Consider the following 22495-nt stretch of genomic DNA (forward strand, 5'->3'; position numbering starts at 1 on the left):
CCTAATAACGCCCTAAATACGGTATTTTTATACCGTATTTATATACTTGTATTTCTTTCTCTCTCCTCACTTTCTTCCTCCACTTTATCTCCCATCTTCTTCCACTCACCACCCCAACCACCGCCGCACCACCACCGCCCAACCGCCGCGGCACCACCACCGCACAACCCCCTCTCTCTGTTTTTTTTTTCAATAAAAGGAAAACTTGGAACCTGCCAAATCCAAATTCTTGCAAATGAGCTTAAATCAGACTAATTAATCAAATACCCAGATCAACAAAATAACCTAATTTTGAGATTCAAACAAAGCAACAATGAATTCTACAAATATAGATTCATACCCTGATCTGGAAAAAGAAAGAGGATGCATAAGAGAAAATGGCGTCCACCACATGTGAAGGATTCATATGTGAAGTTTTTTTTTTTTCAATTTTACAGTGAATTTTTTTTTTAAAAAAATTAGGGGGCGTCCACCATGGACGCCCCACCACCGGTGGAGGCGCCCATGGCAGGCGCTCCACCACATGGTGAGGCGCCTGCCATGGGCGCCTTCACCGGTGGTGGGGCGTCCATGGTGGACGCCTCCCTTAATATTTTTTTTAAAAAATTTCAAAAAAAAAGGAGGCGTCCATGGTGGACGCCTCCTTAAAAAAAATTCAAAAAATTTAGAAAAAATCGGAGGTCTACCACCGCTACGCCAGGATGTTCGCGAAGGTTTTGCCGGAGGCCGAAAATGCGCCGCCGCCGCCGCCGCCAAAGTTTCTGCCACCTTGTCGCCGAAATACCTTATCGCCGGAATTCTTGTCGCCGGAGAACGGGAGATGGAGAGAGAGAGTGATAAGTGAGGGAGGGTCAATAGAATGAAGGAGAGCCTTGGGGTTCGAGCCATCCTGGCCCAGCGTAATATTATTCCCTTCTCCACCTGTGCTCTTTGCACTAACCATCCTGAATCCCTTGACCACCTATTTGGGGGCTGCTCTTCCCTACGCCCTCTCTGGCAATTGTCAGGCCTTCAAGACTGGCTCCCTTCCCCGTTGCCTCTTGATACCCTACAGCTCAGTATCTCGAAATTAAGAAGTGATAAATTTTCTACTATCAAGCTTGTTTTTCTCCTTTGGAGTATCTGGAAGGAATGTAACGCTATTATTTTTCATAATGATTCCCTTAATATTTACAGGATTCTGCATCGAGCGAAGTTCCTATTCTCTGAGGGACCTTACGTAATGCAATGGATAAGTGCGAGTCTGCTGGGTCACCCTTCTCCTCCTCCTTCGTCGGTTCACACATCCACTCTCCTCCGGCGCATCCCTCTTCCATTCTTGTCTCCTGGGAGCCACCTCCCTCCTCCTTCTTCAAGCTTAACTTTGATGGCTCGGTTCGTGGGAATTCAGCCGCAGCAGGTGTTATTATCAGAGATATTGCTGGCCACCTCATTACTGCCGCCGCCTTTAACCTTGGTTCTTCCTCAGTTTTCGTCGCCGAGGCTACTGCGCTCCAACAAGGTCTTCGCCTCGCTCTCCAGCACAATCTTCATCATCTATGCATTGAAGGCGATAATCTTATGGTCATTAATTTCGTCCAAGGTCTTTGGTCTCCTCCTTGGCCAATTGCGCATATCATCCGCGATATCCAAGTCCTCATGCGCTCTTTCTCCGTCACGTCTATCAGGCATGTCTACCGAGAAGCCAACAGAGCTGCAGATTGGATTGCCAATGTCGGCCACCTTGTTGACTCCCATTTTCATATAGAGGATTGTACTCATTCTGCCCTTAATTCTATTCTTGTAACCGATCGGGTTGGAGCTCCCCTCGTGCGGAGGGTCTCCTAACCTCCCTTTTTCCTTACCTTTATAAAAAAAAAAAAAAAAATAGAATGAAGGAGAGTGGGAGGGTGGGAGAGTGAAAGTATTAAAATACAACTCATGTATTTGTGTATTAAAATACAGGGCGTTAATAGGAATATCTAGGGCAGCGTTTAGCAAATGAGTATCTAATTTCTTGAGTGTCATAAAACTCTCCACTGGTTGCTGATTTTTTGTCCTCTCAAATTTAGATTTAGATATCACAAATTCACAACGGAAACTTGAGAGTTGAAGAAAAATCGAATGACACTCTCAGCGGTCAGCAGGTTGCTGATTTCCGTCCTGTTGTTCGCTGTATTTAATACGGAAAATGTCATTGCGCAAGACGAATCGAAAAACAACAAGTTCAGAGAGCGTGAAGCCACTGATGATTCTGCCGGATATCCTCAACTGTAAGCTAATTCGTTGTTTGTCGCTTTTCTGTTGAATAATCTGAAATTATTTGTGAAACTGGCTGTTTTTTTCGTGTTTTTATTTTTGTTTTTTGGTTTTTAGGGATGAAGACGAGTTGTTGAACACGCAATGCCCGCAAAATTTAGAACTGCGATGGCAAGCAGAAGTAAGCTCTAGCATATATGCAACCCCGTTGATTGCGGATATTAACAGGTTGGTTATTACTTTTTTTTCGTGAGTTGCTCGATGCAAATTTGTTGTTATAAGTATTAACTATGGTAATCTGAGGAAGGGTTAAACGAGCCGCTCCGAATGAGGAAACGGTAAGTTTAGTATCCTGTACTACACAGATTTTGGATCTATATGTTGCTGAATGTTAGCTTTACTGTGTTATGATTCTTAGGAATTGTGTACCACCAAAATCAATCTAGGATATTGAATATTTTGATTCGGGAACTACGTGAAAGCAGGTTTTGTCGGCGTTGACACTTCTTATCACCTTAAGAAGTGAGTTTTAGGTCTAAGCTCTGATAAGGTTAGGTAATTTATTATTTCAGCTACGGTCCTTTTCACTTGACCTAATTTTTGCTGCTAATCAAACTAATTGAAACTGATGTTTGCTGATTCAAACTAATTTTTGGTGATTCTCTACTGATATTGTAATCATGTTACTTCTTTTTTACTGATTGCAAATAATCTTTACTAAGGGTGCGTTCTCTTCAACTTAAAAAATTATTTTTCGGGTCCAATAAGTTCAGATAAGTTTAGATAAGTTCAGATAAGTTGCAATAAGTTCCAATCAGGGCAATAAGTTCCAATCAGGTCTAATAAGGTCCAATAAGTTCCAATCAGGTGCAATAAGTTCCAATCAGATGCAATAAGTTCCAATCAGGTCTAATAAGGTCCAATAAGTTCCAATTGCTAAAAGTTAATAAGGTCTAATAAGTTTCAATCAGGTCCAATAAGGTCAATAAGTTTCAATCAGGTTCAATAAGTTCCAATTAGGTTCAATCCGGTCCAATAAGTTGAATCAGGTCCAATCAGGTTTAATAAGTTCCAATCAGTTCAATTCAGGTTTAATAAGTTCAGTTCAGATAAGTTCAGGGCCAATAGTTGAAGAGAACGCACCCTAAGTGTAACTGCTGTTTTGACTATTACTTCTCGTGTTTCAAAAAATATGCAACATTTTGACTTTCATGCTTGTCAAGCCACAACTTAGAGCATTACTATCTTTATTTTTCTATTAGTAAAAATTACAGAAAGCTGATGTATCAAATTATTAATTGAGACTAAACCAACAACATATTAGAGTAATTTTTTCATAAATTTGCATAATAATGTGGTCAAAGTTAGTATGTAAAATACCGCAAAGTTAAAGTGTCATAGGTTTTTGAATTAGAGAAAGAATCTTTTAAAATTAAGTGAAAAGGGCCTAAGTTGGTAAAGGAGATGATAAGTTTAGGTGAAAAAAAACGAGGCCTTAGAATGGATCCGAAGGAGCCTTAAGCATGAGGATTTTGTTTAATGAAATTATGTAGTAGGGAGCAAACCTATTGAACTGGGAGGAGAGATTGAAGAAAGGTTGAGTAGATCAGTTTTGGGAGATGTGATTTGATATTTAATGTATTTAAGTCCGCTAATCCATGTTAGAGACCAAGAGTATAACTTATTATTTTCTTTCCACTGTGAGGATGGTTTTCTTTCACTTATCAATTTGATAAATTATCATATTTACTTTGGCAGTGATGGAAAATTAGATGTTGTGGTTCCTTCATTTGTTCACTACTTGGAAGTATTAGAAGGATCAGATGGGGATAAAATGCCAGGTTTGTGTTTGAGCATAGAAATCCTTCTTATTTTGTAATTTTATGGTGTTCTTTAACCTTTTGTTTCTTTTTGTCAATATTAGAATTAATTATGGATTATATGGGTTGGTTTCTGCTGCCTGAAATAATCAGGGTGATGGGTATACTTTAATGCTTCTCATTATATGCTGTTTGTTACATGTACCTTACTTGTGGTAATTTGTCAGGGTGGCCTGCTTATCATCAGTCAACTGTTCATTCTAGCCCTCTTCTTTATGATATTGACAAAGATGGCGTGAGAGAAATATCCTTGGCTACATACAATGGAGAAGTGCTCTTTTTCAGGTGAGCTGTATCATTAATTTGATGACTGTCTTCTGGTTATGATCTCCCCTTTATTGTGCTGGGAACTGATGATGTAATATTCTTCTATTTGAATTGTTTTTCCCCTCCTCTCTTTTTTCCCTCAGAAATTCCGGCTATATGATGTCAGATAAACTGGTTGTACCTCGGAGGAGAGTTCGTAAAAATTGGTATGAGGGATTAAATCCAGATCCTGTGGATCGCTCTCATCCTGATGTTGATGATCCGCAGCTTGTGCAGGAGGCTGCTGAAATGAATTTTGTGTCACGTGAGCTACTTTGACTTTAGAAGGATATTTATTGATGCTTTTCCTTTCCTCTATATACTTGCTAAAGCAATTGCTCCCATTGCCTTCCAATTTAAAGGCATAAAAAATGTGATTATCATTTTATGGATCAACATTGCAATGCTGCTCTTAGAGCTAGTGATTATTGGTCGACTGTCAATAGTTACGAATAGAATAATTATTGTGCGAGATGGTTTTGTGGTGAGATAGGGGTGACTTATTCTTAGGACATAAGGGTTAATTTATGATTAACTTGCTGTTTGTGTGGTTACTTTTGTTTGAGAAATGGGGAGACTTAGTCTGTCTCATGCTGCATTTAGCTCATGATATGATATTAATGTAGGGAACACAGTGATTTTGTTTGGATTATGATGTTTACAGAACATGAAGGGTCATATATCAGTCTACTAATTTAATGATGTGGTAGCCTATACTCGAGATGTATGCTTAGGATGGATTCTATAATCATATATGATTATATTTCTTGGTGGCGAAAGATGGTGAGTTCGCTTTCATTGATTGGACCAAGTACATATAATTTGTGGTGCATGTGAGTGAGGCCCTAAGATTATTCAATTAGCTCTATAAATTGCGATGATTAGAGTACAGTTCTCTACACGGGGGATGTTCAATGCTTAATGCCCCCCAACTATAAGAGGAATGATAAACCTCTTTTTGCTAGATGTTTGCAAACATCTAGCAGATAAAGAGGAATAAAACACTATTTATGTTTCATGAACACTATTTGTTAGTTGCATGAACACTATTTTTAGTTACACGAACACTAGTTTTAGTAGCATAAACACTATTTTTTAGCATCGGAATTTTCGCGACTACTTTTTGGTTTGATTGACACTCTGCAATTTTCGAGATAACTTTTTGGTGATATGGGTCCCATGAAATAGAAGATAAATAAAATACTATTTTATATTTCATGAACACTATTTGTTAGTTGCATGAACACTATTTTTAGTTACACGAACACTAGTTTTAGTAGCATGAACACTATTTTTTTGCATCGGAATCTTCGCGACTACTTTTTGGTTTGACTGACACTTTGCAATTTTCGAGATAACTTTTTTGTTTGATTGACAACTATTTCCTATATATATTGACAGTTTTACCCCTGCTAGCAAAAAGAGGTTTATCATTCCTCCCAACTATAACCACTAAGGCTGACAAATTGATGGTGACTGTTCTAGATTCGATTAAAAATAAAGTGGGATCTGATGCAGCTGAAATTTCATCAAGTGGAGGGCATCCTGCTATGAACAATTTATCAATATCTGATGGAGGCAAGAAAACTGAAAGTCAAGAGAAATCGAATATTAATATTCCAAAAAGCACAAATGTATCCCTTGATGCTGGAGAGAGTTCCGATGTAATGAATGCATCATCTGCAGATGATGGAAGGAAGAACGAGAGCATATTGGAGGAAATCAGAAAGCTACCGAATATAATGACTAATTCTTCTCAAGATACAGGGTCAAATGATACTGTACGTGTAAATGATAGACCAATCAATGCATCCTTAACGAATGGGATGGATAGTAATATGAATGCAGGAAACAGAATAAATTCTGGGAGAAGATTGTTGGAAGATTCTGGTTCCGAAGGAGCAAATGATGGTAGCGAGAATGTTCTAACTGCAACAGCAGAGAATGATGATGGTCTGGAAGCAGAAGCAGATTCATCTTTTGAGCTATTTCGTGGTAGTGATGAACTGGCAGATGAATATAGCTATGACTATGATGATTATGTGGATGAGAACATGTGGGGGGATGACGATTGGATTGAATCACAACATGAAACTGTCGAAGACTACGTCGATATTGATTCACATATATTGTCCACTCCGGTAATTGCAATAATTATGTAAACTTTATCACTGGTTATTGGTAATTTTTTATAATCTTATATCTTAACTTTTGATTCATCAGGTTATAGCTGATATAGATAATGATGGGGTATCAGAAATGGTTGTTGCGGTATCATATTTCTTTGATCGCGAGTAAGTTCTTATAAGTATACTGCTTGTCAAAGTTTTACCCTTGACTGTTTGTGCAGAAGCAGTGTCGGTGTTTGATTACTGTATGTGTCTTTCCATCTGTGTATTCCCTTAAGCTCGTTTAGGTGTAGAATGACTGGGATAGGAGGCATGTCAGCCTGGGGCTCTAGGATATTGCAAGTCTTGCGCCATGATCTGGGGCTCTAGGATATTGCAAGTCTTGCGTACTGGATTGCCTGCATATTTGACCTGCAAATTAACCATTATTAGAGCAATTTTTATTAGCTAGATCCGAGCAGAGGAAGCTAGTGCCACTTGCATGTTTCTTTTTCTTTTTTTTTGAAAAAAATGATAAAACCTTCATGTTCTTTTCCTAACGTTTCTGTGTTCTCTTAAGGTGCATGCGTTAGTTTATAGTATCTTTCTTTTGTTGTTTTTTATAATGACTGCCTGCATGTATCTATGGGTTGCATGCTCTTTTTCTCATATTATTTCCGTTATCTACATGTCTGTTTAATTATACCCGGATGTCTTTCCGGGTCATTGTTACATGGAACGCCGAACGTCCCGGAATGTGGTATGGAAACGGGAAAACGGAACACAGCCTCTAGATTAAACCAGATGGACTCCTAGACCATGTGCCACGTACCACGTTCTGCTTTCTGGGACGCATCCCATGGAACGTGGAACGTGAACGTGGCCATGTACCACGTTCCCGGTATCAATGTTCCGGGTCCACTAAAGAAAGCTGGATACCTGATAATCTCTGTTACTGGAGCCATTTCTTAAGTAGTTGACTATTATATGTATCTCAGCTAAGAATCAAAGGTTTGTGGTTTCCCTTTCCTCTCTTCCCTACTTCCAAGCGATACTTAAGAAGTGGAACTATGTGCAAACTGCAGATATAATGAATTACAATTGTTTTCAACATGAAAGTCAATATATGATTGATTTTTTTACAGCTGATTGCCTGATTGTCTGTCACGTTTTCCTAAGAAATCATCAGCAATGCATTTGAGATTGAAAGTGTAGGTTAAAGGAAACATCTCTTGATTTAACTTTTGTTGTTCATCATGAGGGAGAAAGAAGAAAGAGTTGGTGGACGAACTCTAATGTAGGTATTCAGTACTTCAATATGGACAGTAAAGATTATACTGGTTTTGGCATATACTTCCATGTGTAGGATTTTTCCATTTTCGAAGAGAACTCTTGATGAAATAATGTATTGCTCATTAGCTAGTAATAATGCAGGCATAATTAGAGCTGTCAAAAAATGACCTGATCTGATAACCCGACCTGAACCTGTAACGACCTGTATCTGACTTGTACCTGAAATTTTGGCAAAATAGGTCACCTGTAACCTGACCTGTACCCGACCTGATAATAACTGATACCTGTTCTTGACGGCGATACTCTATGACCTGAACCGATACCCGTCCAAAAAAGACCGATAACTGAAATGATCTGACCTGACAACGATCTGAACTCAATTCGACACCTGATTAGGACTTGAAACTGATTATAACTCGACGTAACTTGTCATCAACCCGACCTGTTGCGACCCGTTACCTGATTTTATTAAACCTGTTGCGACAAAATCCTCGGTTTTTCCTCTTCCTCTATCCCTATCCCATAGATAGGTACAGCGTTTGAATCAATAGAGAACCTTTTCTTCTGCATGAATCGATGCCATTATTCCTACTTCTGCAGCTATTGGGTTGCATTTTTATCCAATATGGGAAGCGACATCGGTTGATGAGTGGTTATACAATGTGGTACATTATTTTACATGACTTGTTGGCACATGTTACCCGATTTTACCCGACTTGTTGATTGCTGATAACTCGACTTGTCAATTATTTCACCACATAATAACATAAATCATATAACACTACTATAAAAAGGTATATAACTAGATGACTATTCAAGCATTGCTTTTCAATGAAATCTTAAATAATGATACAAATTTGAAGCAACACCACATAAAATTCATGACATGTTCCGTGCTCGAAGCGACCCGAAAGTGACCTGAAATCAAGTATGGTACAACCCGATAACTACAAATCTGAACTCGTCTCGAAACTGACCCAAACCGTTATTGTCTAGACCTGATAAGTACTAGACCCACGCATGACCTGAACCTGAAAGCACCCGCTACAAACCTGCAATAAACCCGACCCGACACCATATGTTCACGAAAGATGACTTGCCTCGAAATTGACCGCGCAGAATCCGACCGAACCTGAAAGAAGAAATGAACCGAGACAAACCTGACCGAATTGTGACCGTTCCCGACTTGCACCCGGCCTGTTTGATTTAATGACCTGACACGACCTGACCGAACATGACCTGAAACCTGAGATGACCCGACCTGAACCTGACTCGAGTAACTGAATTGACAGTTCTAGGCATAATATATAATGGTGTCTTTATTGGGTTCAAAAGACTTGTGGCGCAGATTGTCTTGTGGCAAATTATTACAAAATGTTTCTCCATTAATGATTAATACGTTAATGTTCATTGTTGAAAGAGTTGTCATTATATCACATGGAAGGCCTTTGAAGCAAGATCAGTTCTTGCTTCTGATGGACTATTTGATCGTTCATATGTGTAGCACCTAAGATAGACTTTCACCACATTTATCTCCAAAGGGCATGCCTTCGAGAAAACTAAGTCAGATGTCTTGAAAAACAAGTCACAATTCCTCCTGGTTTATTCAAGATTATGCCACCCACAAAACATAAACATTTGAAAGAAACCAACTAGATTAAATCATGAGCCAAAGAAATTATAATATTTATCCTTATCCTCCAAGTATGCTTAAAAGAACACGAATTGAATTTGAATAGTGAAAATTACTATTACAGAATATCCTTTTTAGCTCCTCTGAAATTTGCTCTTTTCTGGAATAAAGAAGGCATTTGGCTATGTGGAAGGTTTCCTTTTGGCGAAGCTTTTATGTATAACAAATGTTCAGATCTTAAACTAACTTTAGTGCCAAGCTTAGAAATTTTGAAATTTTGTGCCATGTTTGATTACGCCTAGCTTGCGATTTTACTATGCAGTTCAAGAATTCGGATGCCTTAACGACCCGGCATGCATGCACACAAAGCATGAGATTAGGGAAAGAAGCTTTACTTATCATAGGGAACATGCTAGCTGTTGAAATGAGTTGTTATTTGTGTAGGATTCATCAGCAAGGAGATGTGCTAGAATTAACCCTGGGACAATCCAGGCGTATTATTCTACCATTCTCCTAAAGAATTCCTTTTTATTTGGAAAGATGTATTTTCTAGAGTTAGACATGGCTCCTAGAACCCCTTAAGAAATACTCTAAAAATGCTTTCCTGCATGATCAATATGCGTACACTTCTTAATCCTTTTTGTAACATGTATTTTCTAGACCACATGGCTCCTATAGCCCCCTAAAATAGACTCTAAAAACGTTTTTGTGCGTGATCAATTAACTATACAGTTTAGAGTATAGACTCGCCTTAAAGTTTTAGTTTTTAACTTATCACCTAGAACAAACGGTTAAACAGTAATGCATTGGAATTCATTTTACCTATTATATGACTAACTCCCACACACCTCACTCAAGAAATTCATTTCTCTTTATTGTACTCGACTACTCGAGGGCTTGATTGGTTGCATTTTTTGAAAAGCAAAAGATTCTATTGCTCTCTTTCCTAATCTTCAAGATTGATTTATGTCCTGGATTAGACTACGCAATTTGCTCATTTGCTTTTCCCGTTGATAAAACTAGAAATTCGTTATTGCTAATGACAAACCATTCAATATTTGATGGAATTACAGTAGTTGCTTCGTTGTCTTTGAAACTAGGTTTAACTTTAACCTCAAGAATGCTGCACTCAAATATCTAGTCTATTTGAAATGACTATGCAAGTGCTAATGTGGCTGCTGTCGCTGTAACGGTCCTGGAAACCACTTTATCGGGTGACACAAATGGTTTGTGGTTGTCTCGGCCTTTACAATGCATTCTGGATGCAGAGATGCCATTGAGATTTCATGCCATGGTGTCGATGATTCGAAAGCTGTGAAGGTCCAAGTCTTTCACAAGGCTAATGAAAGCTACGTTTGTGATACCAGAATTTGATGCTGGCATGAAGGGGTTGGCAGTGTGGATTTGTGGGGGTTAAGTTGCATATTGGTAGGGGTGGACTTGTGATTATTGACATGAATAGGTACGAGTATACGACCAACAGTTGGAACTTTTTGAATTCTGTGCCATCAATAAATCATTGGTAAAGGTTCACAAAACAACTCAGCGATTTTGACTGAAATCTAGGTTCTCATATAGCATTAAGACTTGCAAGAAATCTTTAACAATCATTACTTGAGCAGAACTGCCAAAGAGATGGAATCTTTCACTGATGAAGTGCTTTGAAGTGAAAACTATATGACCTATGTTCAACTAAAAGTCATTATTTGTTGGAAATAAAGGAGGAAAACAACTAAAAGAACTGTATATTGAATAGTGGAAGATTGCGTGCGATTTCTTGTCCTGCCAAGAAATGAAAACATCTCTAGATCTCGAGCTAGTTGATCCATCAAAGCGAGCATGCTCGAGTGAGAATTTAAGGGAAACTGCGCAGGCTGAATCATCCAGTCAGCCCTTGTTTATGCAAGATCGTTCTTTGAGCTGATGAACATTCTTCAAATAAAAGCTCTTTTAGACATTAATACCTCTTGTTCTACATTTGGCAAATTTCTTTAATCATTACAGGCTGTTCGAGAACCAATATACTCTCACTATCAACTTAGCCAGACCAATAACAGTTCATCAAGTTCCGTACTAGACGTTTGTTTGTTCCAATGCTGTTCTCCTGCATGGTTTCTCCATATGTAGTAGTTGCTGTATATCTGTTTTTCTGAAATATTATTTATACCGAAGCTATAGTTTCAAGACAAAGTGATAAACCTAGACGAGTAATATTATCTTGAAATAACGGGAGTTAGGTGTGGAGTACATAGAGGTTGCTCTATGGTTAAACGAATTGGGCTCTGTATCTGAAAGATTTTGTTTCTACTTTGAAGTAGCATTTGAACGTTGAAGAATCTGTTAAAAGATGAAATATAATGAATATTTGTAAAACTAAATCTTTCGAGTTTGTAGGTTTTTGATTGTTCTATTTAAATGCTTTGCCTGATTGAACTACCTCATTTGCATTCTCTCAAATATGCATTTTTATGTGTGATGCAATTATGTGTCTGGAACTTTTTCATGATAAGTATTTCTCCCATGACTACCATTGTTTACATAAGATTGAGTGCTTATATTAGTGCTTTTGTTTTGGCTAAGTTGACAGTTATTATGATAAACCGGAGCATGCAAAAGATTTAGGTGGCATTGATATTGGAAAGTATGTTGGTGGTGGCATCGTTGTTTTCAACCTTGACACAAAACAAGTTAAATGGACTGCACCCTTGGATCTGAGCACAGATACTGCTAAATTCCGCGCTTACATATATTCTTCACCAACTGTGGTTGATCTGGATAATGACGGGAATCTAGACATTCTCATTGGAACTTCTTATGGCTTATTTTACGTACTTGATCATCATGGTAATATCTTAATTGTGCTCAACAACTTTGTATGATTTTGATTTATGCAGATGCATAATCTTATTTTTAATTGTTCATGGGATGTGTCTCTCATGTTTGCATACTTTTTAAAATAGTATTTCTGACAAATGTAGGAGGTACCTTCTTTTTTCATTATTTATTTTAAGTTAATGAAGTTGTAGATGTGTTGTGGTAGCTATTACTCCCTCAGTTTCCGAAAGTTCTTCCTACTTTGACCAATTTCCTCTCACAAAAAGATTCCATATAGAACAACAAAAGAAAACGAGGGAGTATAAACCCAGAGGAATTAAAATCATCGAGGCTGGGGTGAGGTAAATTGGAATTCAGACTTTTGGGTAATTTGATAAGGCTGGGGTGAATGAAGGAAAGTGTGAGGCACACATACAAGGGAGTGTGGTTCGTGGAATGCTTTTCCTTCTGTAATTACTCTAAACCAAACACTCATGTCGATTATAATTATCTGGATCTATGATGAGAAGAACATGACATGGAAGAATAATACAAAGGTTTAGGATGTCATAAAATGTGGTCCGATTTTCTTGGAACAAGTGGGGCTATTTTCCCTTTTGTTGGCTTAAGTAGTTGATAGCTAACAAGAGCTCGTGCCACACTGAAAATTTTGGTTCCAAGAAAGGGTATTTTCACGGGGAAGTATTAATTACATGTATATTTTGTATAAGTGGAGCTTAAGAGTTGGATTCTCGGAAAGGGTTTCTAGCTGCGAAGTATCTGTGCTGAATTGCAACTTGTTGTTTTCTGTACTCATTTAATCTTTTCCCGGATTTCTGATCCAGGTAAGGTAAGGGACAATTTTCCTCTTGAAATGGCCGAAATCCAAGGAGCTGTGGTGGCTGCAGATATTAATGACGATGGTAAAATCGAACTAGTGACTGCTGATGTTCATGGAAACGTTGTGGCCTGGACTGCTCAAGGAAAGGAAATATGGGAAGCACATGTGAAAAGTCTTATACCACAGGTAGGCTTTGATTTTAATTTCATGGCATAGGAGCAATTCGACCCTAAAAGTTAGAGGGCAAACAACCTTTTATCGTGATACTCAATTGATTCCTAAATAACTATTAATTTCTCTTGAATCATACCGATAAAAATTACAAAATAACTTATGTATTTTTCATGGAGGTTAGAGAGTTTGGTAATTTTTATTGATAAAGGTAAAGTGTGGGGTAAAGGAGTATAAAAGAAATAATATAGTAGTAGTGGGACCTTGCCAAATATGGAAGTGTTCAAACTAATTTGGGACAAATATAAAAGAAAAGTGTTGAAACTAAGGGGTTAAATTTTCTGACAACTTAACAACATAAAATTTTATCTTTTTTTGCGAAAAACAACCTTACCTTATTTTGCAGTGCTAACCTACCAATTTCCGCTTTTGAGCGACTTAACTCTCTTATGTGCTTTACACTTGTTGTAGGCTTGGAGTAATACTTTGAAGCATACAAGATAAATTAGAACAAAGTTCAAGGTTGAGATAGAAGCATTAGCTTCTATGGTGCGTTTGTGATGATAATGGCCTTTCTTTAACTCTATGAATACAAATTCACCACCTTAATTAATTAAAACTTCCTAAGATCACAAATTAGCCTAGCCAAGACTAATTAGCAAAGGACGAATTAACATAGTGATATGATTACTAAACCAAGAAGCTTAATAATCAAGTATGAATGTGAGTCTTGAACTTGTTGAATCCAAGAAACGAACATAATGAATCAATTTCGAACAAGGGAAAATAAACTACTTAAGCCAACAAAAGGGAAAATAGCCCCACTTGAAACGAGTGTTTGCTTATAAGATCACTCCTGAAACTTGAAACGAGAATCTAAACACTCTTAATAACACTTCTGAAATTAAGATGTATAACACTAAACACTTAACACTCCTGAAAAGTCTTTAATGATTTGATTAGTTTAGCTCACAAGCAAAACAATAATCAAGAAGTATGTTTAGAACAAACGAAAATCTGATTTTATTCCATGTACTAACACGCCTATATATAGGCTACATGCAACTAGGAAAATAAAACCTAACAAGATAAGAATTAGGATAAAACCTAACTAATTCCACACGCCTAAACTATTAGCCTAGTTAAACTATAAAACCTAATAAGATATGTAATAATAACTAACATAAACAAACATGGCAAATCCTAATAGAATTAGGATTCTATGTAATAAGTAAGAACTAGGACTTCTTCTTTACTCCTTGCCTTCCATGTCCACGCCTTCCATGAGCCAAGTTACCACACATGCCAACACTTGGTTTCTTCCCTTTAGTTTGAACCTTAGGTGCTCCATAACCAAGTCAATAGGCTCATGTAGAACAAGTGTCTTTGCATCCGCATCATTCTCCCCCTCCACAAAAGAATTCGCCCTCAAATTCTCATCATCGTTGTAAGGAGACAAATCACCTACATTGAAGGTAGCACTTAAATTCCCAAATTAATCTAGTAAATCAATCTTTTAAGCACTATCCCCAATGACTCCAGTCACCTCAAAAGGACCATCTGCTCGAGGCATAAGCTTATTCTTCCTTTTGCTACGGAATCTTTCCTTCCTCAAATGTATCCACACAAGATCACCAACTTTGAACCTATGTTGCTTGCGCCCTTTGTTAGCCCTTGTCTTATATTGGATGTTCATCTTGGCCTTCACTTGCTTAGAAGTCTTAGTGAATGCTTCTAATCTCTTTTTTGCATCCGTATGAATATCATGTTTAGGCATAGCAACAAAATCAATAGGAAGCAAAGGGTTAATACCATATACTACCTCAAATAGAGAATGATGTGGTAGATGAGTGTGTCCTATTATAAGCAAACTCTGCATGAGCTAACTTGATGTCCCAATCCTTTTGTGTCTTACTTGCCAAACCTCTCAACAAAGACCCCAAAGTGCGATTGGTGACCTCAGTTTGGCCATTTGTTTGAGTGATGACTAGTTCTAAGGAGCAATTTAGTGCCAACCATGCGCCGAAGACACCTCCAAAAATGACTTAGGAACTTAGAATCCCTATCAAAGACAATGCTCCTTGGAATGCCATGTAACCTAATGATCTCTCGAAAGTATAATTCAGCTACATGTGTTAGCATCGTCTGTGCATAGGAACAAAGTGAGCCATCTTAGAGAAACGATCCACAACCACCATTATGACATATTTCCCTCTTTGAGTACGAGGCAACCCTACAATAAAATTCATGCTCACACTATCCCAAGGTTGATTAGGCACTGGTAGAGGTGTATAGAGACCTTTATGAAATGTACTCTTTGCCTTTTCACAGGTTGCACAATGAGTAACCATCAAGTGAACATCCTTTATCATATGTGGCCTAGAAGTTCTCTTGAAGAGTGTCGAGAGTCTTTTGCATTCCAAAATGTCCAGCCATGCCTCTACTATGCACCTCCCTAACAAGTAAGCCCTCACTCCACACTTAGGCACACACAACTTAGTTTCCTTTAAACAAGAAACCCTCATGAACCACATAAAGACCTTTCGGATGAGCTAATTTCTCTCCAAAATCAGCATCCTCCTTATACAACTCCTTTAAGTGTTCAAACCCTAACATTTGTGCATTCACTATTGTTAACAAGTAGGAACGCCTAGACAAAACATCTGCCACCACATTGGACTTACCTTCTTTGTATCTTGAGGAAAATGTGAAAGACTGAAGAAACTCCACCTACTTAACATGTCTATGATTGAGTTTTTGTTGTCCATGGATGTACTTCAAGGCTTCATGATCAGAATGAAGGACGAAAGGTTTGGGTCTCAAGTAATGTGACCAATGATCCAAGGCATGAACAATAGCATAGAATTCTCTATCATATCTAGAGTAGTTGAGCTTAGCACCACTCAATTTCTCACTAAAGTAAGAAATGGGACGTTTCTCTTGCAAGAGAACTGCACCAATACCTACACCACTTGCATCATACTCCACTTTAAATAACTTGTGGAAATTTGGAAGTGCTAAAACAGAAGCACGACAAAGCTTACTTTTGACATCTTCAAATGCTTGTTGTGTTGAGGAAGTCCAATTAAACTCTCCTTTCTTCAACAACTCTGTGGTAGGTGCCATGATAGAGGAGAATTTTCGAATAAACCTCCTATAGTACGAGGCCAATCCATGAAAACTTCAAACAATGTATTCCAAAAACGCTACTCTAGATACTAGAAACTCACATTTCTCCAACTTACCATATAGGTGTTGCTCTCGAAGCTTTGCAAACAAGCTACGCAAATGCAACAAATGTTCTTCGACACTTTGACTATAGATGAGGATGTCATCTAAGTAAACAACCACAAATTTGTTAAGAAAAGGATGAAGTACCTCATTCATCAACCTCATGAACAAGCTTGGTGCATTACCTAGGCCAAAGGGCATCATCATCCACTCATACAATTCTTGCTTGGTTTTGAATGTTGTTTTCCACTCATCACCTTCTAAAATCCTCATTTGATGATATCCACTTCAAAGAGAGGCTCCATGTAAATTTGTCCAACATGTCCTCCAACCTAGGCATAGGAAACCTATACTTGACTGTGATGTTTTTCACTTCTCTACTATCAATGCACATCCTCCATGTACCATCTTTCTTAGGGACTAACAAAGCTGTCACAACACATGGACTCATGCTCTCCCTTACATACCCTTTTTCAATCAAGTCTTCTATCTGGCGTTGTAACTCCCTTGGTGCCACTGGTTCACACCTATAAGTAGGTTTATTTGGCAATGGGGCGCCGGGCACAAGATCTATGGCATGCTTTATGCCTCTCAAGGGTGGTAGTCCTTGTGGTAGTTCCTGTGGAAAAACGTCCTCAAATTCCTTCATCAAGGCTTCTAGCTTCTCATTTTTAGGATTCTTTCATTTGTAGCAACATGTCTTACAATCAAAGCATAAGCACAACCTTCTTCCTCTACTTCTTATTCGAACTCTCTTGATGAAATGAAGTAACTTGGTGTCTTAGGCGTTTGTTTTGGTGCCACTGAATGAGGAGATAGAGGGTGTAAACGTACCCTTTTGGAACCAACCAACACCGAATACACATTAGAGTCCCCTTCATGGATGACCTTCCTATCAAACTGCCATGAGGGTTTATTGCCAAAATTGAGTTATTGAAATTCATATTATCAAAAGACATTTGTAGTTAACGGGGGGGCAGTGTGGGACTTGTTCTACACTCCTACGCAGGCCTACTATGACAACAGTAGTGTCCTTATGAATTTTGATAACTCAATTAGGCGGAAGGTTCCATATGAATTTTGTTCATCGTCTTGTAACTCACACTTCATCAAGTATGATTCAAACTCTCTTGCATACTCCTCCACACCTCTCGTTCCTTTTGAATATGATGAAGCCTAACAAAGTTATCTTGTACATAGTAAGTAGGCAAGAACTTTTTTGTTTGAGGAGCTTCTTCTTTTTCTCCCAAGTGTGTACCTTCTCCTTCCAGCCCTCTCCCTCTTAGTACATACACTAGCCCACCAAGTAGAGGCGTATTTCCTCAACTTGAGAGCCACAAACTTCACTCTCTTGTCCTCGAGAACTTTTTTATAATCAAACAATCTGTCAATGATTGTCATCCACAATAATGTCAGCATCCAATTTGGCATCATAATAAGGGATGTCCACCTTGATATCGTTAGATGATCGATTATGGTATGGAGGTCTCCTTAAGGCTTGGAAGTGTCTCATCATTTCCATTGCCTTCTCCTGTATCTCCTTCCTCCTTGCAATTGCAACCTAAGAGAAAGCTGCCTCACTTGTTCTTATAGGAGATTCATCCTAGCTTAACTTTCCATTCTCTCATCATCCAACATTTTAAAGTTTCTCTCCTGTTGGCCGGGGCTCAGATTGCTCGCCGAATGCCATAATTTTGGGGTTTAAAGGTTCGGTTTTGGGGTGTGTTTTTAGGATGTGTTTTTGGGATGTGTGTAAGGGTGGATCGTAGGTGGTTTTACGGGTGCTTTCTTCAACTTACTTCCAGCTCTCATACCAAGATGTTGTAGGCTTGGAGTAACACTCGAAGCATACAAGGTAAATTAGAACAAAGTTCAAGGTTAAGATAGAAGCGTTAGTTTCTATGGTGCGTTTGTGAATGATAATGGCCTTTCTTTAACTCTCTAAGGATACAAATTTCACCACCTTCGTTAATTAAAGACTTTCTAAGATCACAAATTAGCTAGCCAAGACTAATTAGCGAAGGACGAATTACTTAGCTTCCAAATCCAGAAACAAAGTAAACTCAATGGGATCAACACTCGGTTTTGTTTAAGCATAAAACTTCAATGATTCTCATTAATGATCATTGTCCTTAAATACATAAGTCTCATGTCCGAATTTTCATATTTTTCGTAAATTAAAATAAATAAGAAAATAACAACTAAGCACACGAAGTAGGACAAAGGTAGATCATATCTTGATGCTTGGACGTGTAAGTAGCATGCTGCCTTTAAAATGTGGAGCTAACTCCACACATGGCTCCCTTGCTAGGCACGACTGTAAGGGAGCCTTGCTAGGCACGACTATAAGGGGGGTTAAAGTTGCCCTACAATAGTAGGCATTAGCTTCTCCCTTCACACCAACAACACGCCAAGTATCCGAGCAACGACATTTCACGCACGCCCTTGAGCTACTCCATGATGCACACAACTTGCTACAATCTCGCAACAAACTCAACTTGCATAATCCACTCCTACCAACACTAGGACTCTTGTACATGACTTAGAATCATAACAACTATATGACGCCTAGCTAGTACAGTTTTTAGGGAATGAAAATAACAATTACAACTCAAAGGAAATCAACTCTAATAATGAAAACAAACCATAATCAACCGGACTCCATAACTAACAAACTAATACAACTCAAACATGAACCAATCTAACAATAGACTCCCGCTCACTTTTGATGGACAATGAACATGTTTTAGACTCCACAATAGCCTCGCCAACCATGGCTATGAGTGAATTTGACTTGTTGATGCTCAATGGTGGAGTTGTCTCGCAGTCAACACGTTCATAAGGTTTTTACACTCTTTTGAGGAGAAAATGGAGGGGAAGGGATGGGAAAAGGAAAAATTTGACACCCATGCGGCATTGATAGGAAACGCAATTGATGGTCAACTCCGGAAACTGGTGTGTCGACACTTGAAATAGAGTAAGGTTGTATCTCTCAAAACATAAAATTTTAATGTCTTCAGCTGGTAAAAAAAATTATAATAATTTGTTTCTCGCAAAAAGTGGTAATACAAGGTGTGTTTTGACAAATTATCCTAATATTTATCATTATAGTTTGAGAAAAACTATCAGTCATAGATTGACTTTGAAGAGGGAAGCCGATGTTTATTTAGAAAGGGTCGGAGCATAATTTATTGAGTAATGTTGGTGTATTGTTTCTACTTGTATAATTTATTGAATAATGTTGGTGTATTGTTTCTACAAGATGTTAAAATGATATTGCTAGAGCACATAACGTGGGAAACATATGTATCATTATAGTTTTTTTTATAGCCGGGGGTGGGGTTCGGGTTGTGTGTTACTAGTCTTCCTATGGAGCCATGCCTCGTAACCTTATAGTTCTTACAAGCTCAAAAGGTTTTCACATGCTTGTGATTCATGTCATGTTTACATTGGATTAAAATGCTGCTTAAGCAGGCGACAATAACGTTTTCCTTGGTGTTACCTTTTCTTTTGATGCGTTGTCCGATTTTCATAAAATTAAAAGAAATAGAACTTCAAACTTTATGAAACCCTTGAAATAGATGAATTAATAAAATTACCAACAAAATAATCCACCCTTGTAACTGTGTAACGTGTGAAAGTTGAAATCCAATTTAATATCGATTCGGTGAAATCGAGTAACGATAATGCAACTCAACAAGACGTCCTAAAATAACCCACAGCTGCATCTCTCCTTAATCAAACGCGCACAAATCAATATCAGCATTATCATCATCTCTCCTAATGTGATTAATGATGCTGGTATTTGGCTCCTCTTGCGAAGGCCCATAATTAAAACACAACTGCTAACTTAATGTTATATTGACGATGACAAAACTATCCAAACCCATTAGTTTTACAAGTTATCCATGAGAAACACCAAATGTTACTTTAATGTATAAAGTAAACGACTGAAACTTAAAGGAATTAATTAAATAAAATTAATCTGGGACTAACTTTTTGCTCCTGCATCTAACTCAGTCCATGGCAAGCTTTGAATTTGTAGGTCCTGCTATTTCTTGATCTGCTTTTTCATCAATCAGCTCTTGAGGGTATAGAGTTATATGAAAAATATCGGATAATTGTAAAATTAGATATTGTGAGTCCTGACACATTTGTATTCCAGGGTCCTGCTGTTGGTGATGTTGATGGGGATGGCTATACAGATATTGTGGTTTCAACTATATCTGGAAATATATATGTCCTTAGCGGTAAGGATGGGAAACACGTTCGTCCATATCCTTATAGGACACATGGGAGAGTTATGAATCAGGTTCTTCTTGTTGATTTGAGCAAACGGGGTGAAAAAAAGAAGGGACTTACCATTGTCACGACTTCATTTGATGGTTATCTATATCTCATCGATGGACTGACGTCTTGCACAGATGTTGTTGATATTGGCGAAACTTCGTAAGACTTGCTTTAGCTGCGTGTTTCCAGTTAGCTACACGTTCGCATTTCTTTCTAGATTCTAATGTCTCCATTTATTGGGTAACAGATACAGTATGGTTTTGGCGGACAATGTTGATGGTGGTGATGATCTTGATCTTATAGTAACAACTATGAATGGAAATGTTTTTTGCTTCTCTACTCCATCTCCACATCATCCGCTTAAGGTGAGCATATTGAGACTAATATTTGAAGCTCCTGGTCGTTTACATATTGGGACTACAAGTTTCCCCCTTTGCCATCTAGCATCCTTTCCTTTTTTCAAATTTAGTTCACTTCTACAGGCATGGAGATCAGCTTACCAAGGAAGAAACAATGTTGCAAGTCGTTACAATCGGGAGGGAATTTATGTCTTGCCTTCAAATAGAAATTTTCGTGATGAAGAAGGCAAGAACTTTTGGGTCGAGTTTGAGATTGTTGATGCCTATAGACACCCATCCAGTTCACAAGCACCATATAATGTCACGGTAATTTGCTCCTTTCCATCTCTGGCTTTGTTGATCGATCCTGTATAATCCTTTTTAGTAGCTGATGATTCTCAATTTATGTAGATGACCTTGCTGGTTCCTGGCAATTTTCAAGGAGAGAGGAGCATAAAACAAAGTGAGATCTATCATAGCCCTGGAAAGCACCGTATGAAGCTCCCAACAGTCGGTGTGAGGACAACTGGGACAGTAATAATTGAGATGGTGGACTCCAATGGTCTCCATTTCTCAGATGAGTTCTCACTTACATTTCATATGTATTACTACAAACTACTGAAGTGGCTTGTCGTCCTCCCTATGCTTGGGATGTTTGGTGTTCTTTTGATCCTTCGACCACAGGAAGCAGAACCATTGCCTTCGTTTTCCAGGAATACTGACTTGTAATCACATTCAAAAGCTGCAGCATTTTGACAAATTATACATTTGGGGAGGCTCAGCAAGTTCTGTATCCCGTAATAGGCCATTTCCTAGCACATAATCTTCAACTGGGCTGTCCACAATACCCTTGCGACTGTTGATGGCTGTTGAAGCTCGGGTTTGAGCTGTTGGATTTGGAACTGCATGTAATCATTGTCCCCTTACTGTTGGGTGCCATAGTTGAATGTTGATTATTGTAAACTGTCAAACCTAGAAGTGAGATACATAGAAAGTAGTTCATTTTGGCTAAATGACTTGGCTTCAATTTGCTTCCTCATGGAATATTATCTGAAAATGTATTTACGACGAGATAGGACCAGGCATCAAATTACAAAAAGAAAATCATAATAATATTCAAAGTGAGCTTTCATTCTTTATGTAATAACTGCAACGCTTTAATTTTCAAGAATTCAATAATAATCTTAAGAGAACGTATTGTGTCGGACTCGTCCGACACAACACTCTCGTCGGACAACATAACAAAAATCACGCGCTTTATAACGGCCGAAAAAAAAACAAAAGAAACAAAAACAACAGCTTCATCTGCCATTGTTCAACGGGAAATTATCGTACACATCTGCTTTCTCCCT

The 22495-nt window shown here is 38.2% G+C and overlaps 1 protein-coding gene across 3 annotated transcripts; it reads left to right on the plus strand.

The window, feature by feature from the left end:
• Window positions 1-1983: 1983 nt before the first annotated feature.
• Window positions 1984-22282, plus strand: LOC104893817 (hypothetical protein). 3 transcript variants are annotated; one of them, XM_010679953.3, is made up of 13 exons: window positions 1984-2252; window positions 2356-2466; window positions 3997-4079; window positions 4286-4403; window positions 4529-4689; window positions 5826-6565; window positions 6648-6718; window positions 12046-12302; window positions 13118-13299; window positions 20681-20964; window positions 21053-21170; window positions 21288-21470; window positions 21555-22282. In XM_010679953.3, exons 1-13 carry the CDS (start codon window positions 2104-2106, stop codon window positions 21870-21872), a joined length of 2775 nt encoding a protein of 924 aa, XP_010678255.1. In that variant the 5' UTR covers window positions 1984-2103; the 3' UTR covers window positions 21873-22282. The 3 variants fall into 3 exon arrangements, with proteins under 3 accessions (XP_010678255.1, XP_010678257.1, XP_010678258.1); XM_010679955.3 differs by having other exon boundaries at window positions 5910-6565; XM_010679956.3 differs by having other exon boundaries at window positions 5943-6565.
• Window positions 22283-22495: the final 213 nt, after the last annotated feature.

Source organism: Beta vulgaris, chromosome 5 (genome assembly GCF_026745355.1).
Source record: "Beta vulgaris subsp. vulgaris cultivar EL10 chromosome 5, EL10.2, whole genome shotgun sequence".
In the NCBI taxonomy this organism is placed as follows: domain Eukaryota; kingdom Viridiplantae; phylum Streptophyta; class Magnoliopsida; order Caryophyllales; family Amaranthaceae; genus Beta; species Beta vulgaris.